The sequence below is a fragment of the Caretta caretta genome, chromosome 15 (assembly GCF_965140235.1).
Source record: "Caretta caretta isolate rCarCar2 chromosome 15, rCarCar1.hap1, whole genome shotgun sequence".
Taxonomy (NCBI): domain Eukaryota; kingdom Metazoa; phylum Chordata; order Testudines; family Cheloniidae; genus Caretta; species Caretta caretta.
The window spans coordinates 14,033,442-14,038,732 of NC_134220.1; the positions used below are offsets into that span (position 1 = coordinate 14,033,442).

At 52.9% G+C, this 5,291-nt stretch overlaps 1 gene segment (V, D, J or C); it reads left to right on the forward strand.

Annotated features, from left to right (window-relative positions):
* Positions 1–435: 435 nt before the first annotated feature.
* On the forward strand, positions 436–1,227 carry LOC142069337 (immunoglobulin lambda variable 6-57-like). The segment is given in 2 exon segments: positions 436–509; positions 628–1,227. Coding segments are annotated over 2 exon segments (534 nt in total).
* Positions 1,228–5,291: the final 4,064 nt, after the last annotated feature.

Here is a 5,291-nt window from a genome sequence, read left to right on the forward strand (position 1 = left end):
CAGCCTCTGGCCGTGTCTGGGCTTCATTGACCATTTGGTCCCAGAGCTTCCAAGCACTGACCCTTCCTTCCCCGCACAGTGAAGTGGGAATGGACTACAGCTGCAGCTTGACTCTCTAGACCCCAAAAAAATCCAGGGCTACAAGTGGACTCTGTGCATTGCAGAAAATCACTTCTCGCAGCTGTGCAGGGTTCTCCTTTGTACGGTGATGGATGAATGAGCAGCCAGTGGTCTATACTCAGCAGTGCTGAGTGTCAGTTACTAAGACACTTATCCTTTATGGCCCTTCTCCCATCTCAGAGTGGGAGTCGGGCAGGTCAGGGTGACAGCAGCAGCCAGTGAGCAGGGGGCTGATTTGCATGAAGGGGCCGTTCTCCAGCTCTGGGGGTTTAAGAGAGAATCAGATGGTTCCAGCCAGAGACCCGTTTGCCTCAGGAAGCCAAGCTCGTCTGTATTCCGCACCATGGCCTGGGCCCCTCTGCTGCTTGCCCTGCTCACTTACTGCTCTGGTATGGAGGAGTCTTTCAAAATTACATAATTTTCTGCATATTTAATTTCCTCTTACTCCTGTTGCAGCGCTGAAGCTCCTCTGACTCTGTCTTCTCTTTGTGATTGATTCTGTTCCAGGTTCTGATGCCCAGTTTGTGCTGACTCAGCCGCCCTCAGCATCCGCGTCTCCTGGGCAAACGGTTACGATCTCCTGTGCCAGGAGCAGCGGCAGCATCGGTAGCTACTATGTCTCCTGGTACCAGCAGAGCCCTGGCCGAGCTCCGGTACTGATTATATATGAGAATAGCAAGCGGCCCTCAGGGATTCCAAGTCGATTCTCCGGTGCCATTGACAGCTCTGCCAATGCTGCTACTCTAAGCATCTCTGGGGTCCAGGCCGACGATGAGGCTGACTATTACTGCGCTTCGTATGACAGCAGCAGCAATCCCACAGTGCTGCAGACCCATGGGGAACTGAGACCAAAACCTCCCACGGCAGCTCAAGTGAAACTCCTCCACCCTGGTCTCACTGTGTCCTTGTGCTGCCTGAGGCCCTGCAGCGAAATGAACTGTCTCTCCCCCGTCACGGGTGTTACAATCCGAAATCAAGAGCAAATGGTGAGGTAGCTTCTGTGTGTCTTCTCTGGAGGGTGGACAGCCAGGCAGGAGCAGCCCTGTGGGGATGCGCTGAGGCATTGTACTGGCGTGGGGCGGACATAGGAGAAGGCCTCACAGGACGCTGGGGAGGTAGGGGCCAGTGAAAGGAGCAGCCTGTGCTTTCCCCATCGCTGCTGCTCAATGCTAGCGATCCACAGGGGCTCTGGCCCTGTCCACTGCCCACCTGGGCTGGCCATGCTGCCCTTAGAATGGTGGGATGACACCAGGTGGTTGCTGACCCCAAGCCAGCGCTCCAGATGAGCACCGTGTCTCTAGTGGGTCTGGCTCCTGTGCAGAGGCATTGAGATGGGAAGGGACTTGGGAGAGTTGGGATGTGTTTCCACGGGTGGGCTTCTTGAAACCCCTGCTGCGTGAATTCCCAAGCTGGACACACCCTGGGAAGGAAGGATTGGGCCGGCTCCACCTGGGATGGGCTGGGGGTATCTGTCATTGGGGATTATACCAAGTGGCATTATAGCCAATAATAGTGTTGAAGCCATGAACATGAATATAGATATTCCTGGTCACAGGATGCCTGAGTGTGAACGATACTTGATCAGACGGATGCTATGCAACCAACGACGCATATTCTCTTAGGGAGAATAACTGGAATGAATTGCTGTCGCGTATGCAACTGACACGACCCCAACTCTGGAGGGTGGCCAACATGTGGGAGGGCAGAATGACACCGCAAAGAGATGTGGGGAGATTAAACCACTGGAGGCTGCAGGAAACCAGAGGAGACTTGGTACGAAGAAACATAAAGCCTTATCCCAGGGAAGGAAATGAACAGCACAGAGAGAAACTGGGGCAGGGCCACAACCAGGCAGGTCCACCCATCACACTGAAGTGACTTTCTTTCTGTTTTGTATCACTAACACTGTCCTAGCAGTGACCCCGGGAAGGTGTGTGACTGGGCCTACGAATTAGAAGGGGAGGTCGCCCCAGTAAATCTCTTTGATAAGAAAGTGACCCACAGGCTGAAGCCATTGGAGAATATACCAGTGACCGCTAGGTGTCATCGTTGTCCCCCGGTTTTGCCAGCTGTAGTGAGGCTCCTTGGGACAGACAATGTCTAGCACGGGGTGGGCACTTTTTGGCCCGAGGGCCACATCTGGGTATCGAACTTGTACGGCGAGCCATGAACGATGACGAAATTGGGGTTGGGGTGCGGGAGAGGGTGACTGCTCTGGTGCGGGGGGGCGGGGTGCAGGCTCTGCGGGGGGGCCGGAAATGAGGAGTTTAGGGTGTGTTCGGGGGGGGAAAGGCTAAAAAGGACGACACAACCTTTCTCCTCTATCCCACCCGCTAGTTTTGAGCCCTAGCCCAAGCTGCAGCTTCACAGCGCTATGGATAAAGCTGGTTTTAGAGCATGAGTGTGAGATCTTCTCTCCCGAGTCTGTCCAAATGCTGTGTGGATGTACTGAATGGGACTCAGTTTTGCTCAGAAGGGAAGTTTCTTCATGACCTGGAATTCCTCCATAATTTGGAGTTGTCTGCCTGGCCACAAGGAACTTTATATGGGTTGTAATCCTGGCACAACCCCCTGTTACCCCAAACATCCACATGGGGGAGGGGTGCTTTGCTAAAGCGAACTCAGTAGGTGTCAGGAGAACAGTGGAAAGACGTGTGTCTTGGAATAAGAAATCGGGAATAAGGAACCAACTTCAGCCTCCTTGCATATTTGAGGCGACACCTTCCGATTTTGTCTTTCACTCCCTTTAGAAGAGCTCTGGCTGCCCCATAACCCCTGACTCCCAGAACAACTGACTGCTCCACTTCTCCACTTCTCTGCTTCCTGCCGCCCTGCCGCTGACACTGGGCACAGAGACCATTCAGCGTTCCTCTGCTCCTCACCCACAACCCCCATTCCCTGCCTCACCGCAGCGCCTGAGAGAAGGATGGAGGTTCTCACCAGGCAGGTCGCAGAGGGCGAGACAGGCTGGAGCCAGGGGGCTTGGAACTGGAATCACAGCCCCATCCAAACTCTGCTAGCATGCTCTGTGGCAGGATCGGATCCGACCGGTGCTTACTGTGTGGCAGGCCTTGCAAGCGCTCAGCCCCAGCGCCTCTGGGCTCGGCAGTTTGTAGCCCCGGCGCCTCTGGGCTTGCCAATTTTTTTTTTTATCACGTCAGAAAAAAAATTGCTTGAGCCCCGGCACATCTTTCATTACAAATGAAGCACTGGATCCGACATTCTGTGTCAGGCTCAGGCCCATCTGCACAGGCAGCCTCACTTTTGTCCGAGAACCAGTCATGCCAGGGCTTCAAACAAGGGGTCCCACAGCGCACAGCTGGGCCACACACCACGGTCAGCTTCTAGCCAAGTGGGCTTCTGATGAATGTCCAAGTGCTCTTAGGGACTCCAGGAAATGAAACCTGTCCACCAGTGTATGTCCTGAACCTGTGCGATGCTGAGGGCCTCCCGTCTCCCACTTGAAGCCGGTCAGAACTGGGGATGTTCCACACGTGACTGGGTCAGGCCCACAAGCCCTGCTGGTCTGAGCTGAGGGCTGGGGGGAAGGAGCAGCAGCCCATACTGGGGCAGAAGGACACACACTACAGCAGAGCAAGGCACAGAAGACGGATGTGACGCATGTGGCCGTGTAACGGAACACAGACATCATCAGTCTGTTCTCTGGGCTGTTCACCATTAAACATGGACTCCCTGCTGTTGCCATGGCAGCGGTGCATCAGCAGCCCTTTTGTGCTCCAGTTGTGGAGGGTAGCGATGTGTACACTCGCTATCTCCCGAGTGCGTGCGATTTCTCCCGGAGACTTGTCATTTGTTCTTTCTTTGCTATTTTCCTTGAAATAAGTCGTCTAGACGGCCAAATACATGTTTGGCTTTGTGTGTGTGTGGAAATGTCACAGCAGCCAGCTGACACTCAGTGAGGTTTGGAGGTGTCCTTAACTGGGGAAAGCCAGTGACAAAGCGCTGGATCAATTGTTGTGAGAGGCGGGGACCAGTCACTTCTAAGGGAGCTCTTGGACAGCGTGAACTCAAACCACCCTGTCTGTGCACTGACAGTCTTCATAGCTATTGACCGGTATCCAATCTGCCTTTTTAGGGGCAATGGAGAGGCTTGTCAGGGGGAAGCGCTGGCCATACCTGGGGAGAGTTAAAACCCTCTCCCTCAGCAGGGAGTCTTCAGCAGGTGTCTGGCTTCACTGAAGCGATTGCTGGGGAGCCCAGTCAGGGGCTGGATTCAGCTGGAGGTAATTGCTCATTACTGGGGAAACCAGGCACGATGAGAAGGGGGAGCAGGGGAGAGTCACTCTGTTATGAGGGTTAGGCTGAGTTAGGGGCACTATGCATTCAGGGATGAAGGAGAGCTAGACCAGTATAGAGCCCTTTGGCTTGGTTTAGTGGGGCTAGCTCTCTGATCTCAGAGGTGAGGCTGTTCCCTGTGCCAGAGCTTGGCTTACCTGACCTGTCAGGTGTGTATGAGATGATCCATTATATGGCACGGAAGGCTTGTGTAGTTGATTTTAAAAAGCTACACGATAATATAAAAGTGCTGAAATAGTCAAATGTAAAGGTCAGTTACTAAACCCACAGAAGAGTACAGTAGATAACTGAGTTAGTAGGTTTGTAAATTCACAGACAGGAACATTGAGACACCACAATGAGTGAAATATTTCAAGATGATGAGTTTACTCTGGTTCTGGTCTAGTCCCAGCTGTTAGAAGGTGCTCTCCAACTCTGCGTTTTATTTGTAAGTTGGTATTTTGGCTTCTTCACCAATAACTATTAAAAACCAATAACTTTTTCTGCGGAAAAGGACCTAGGGGTGACAGTGGACGAGAAGCTGGATATGAGTCAGCAGTGTGCCCTTGTTGCCAAGAAGGCCAATGGCATTTTGGGATGTATAAGTAGGGGCATAGCGAGCAGATTGAGGGACGTGATCGTCCCCCTCTATTTGACATTGGTGAGGCCTCTGGAGTACTGTGTCCAGTTTTGGGCCCCACACTACAAGAAGGATGTGGATAAATTGGAAAGAGTCCAGCGAAGGGCAACAAAAATGATTATGGGTCTGGAACACATGACTTATGAGGAGAGGCTGAGGGCTGATTGTTTATTCTGCGGAAGAGAAGAATGAGGGGGGATTTGATAGCTGCTTTCAACTGCCTGAGAGGTGGTTC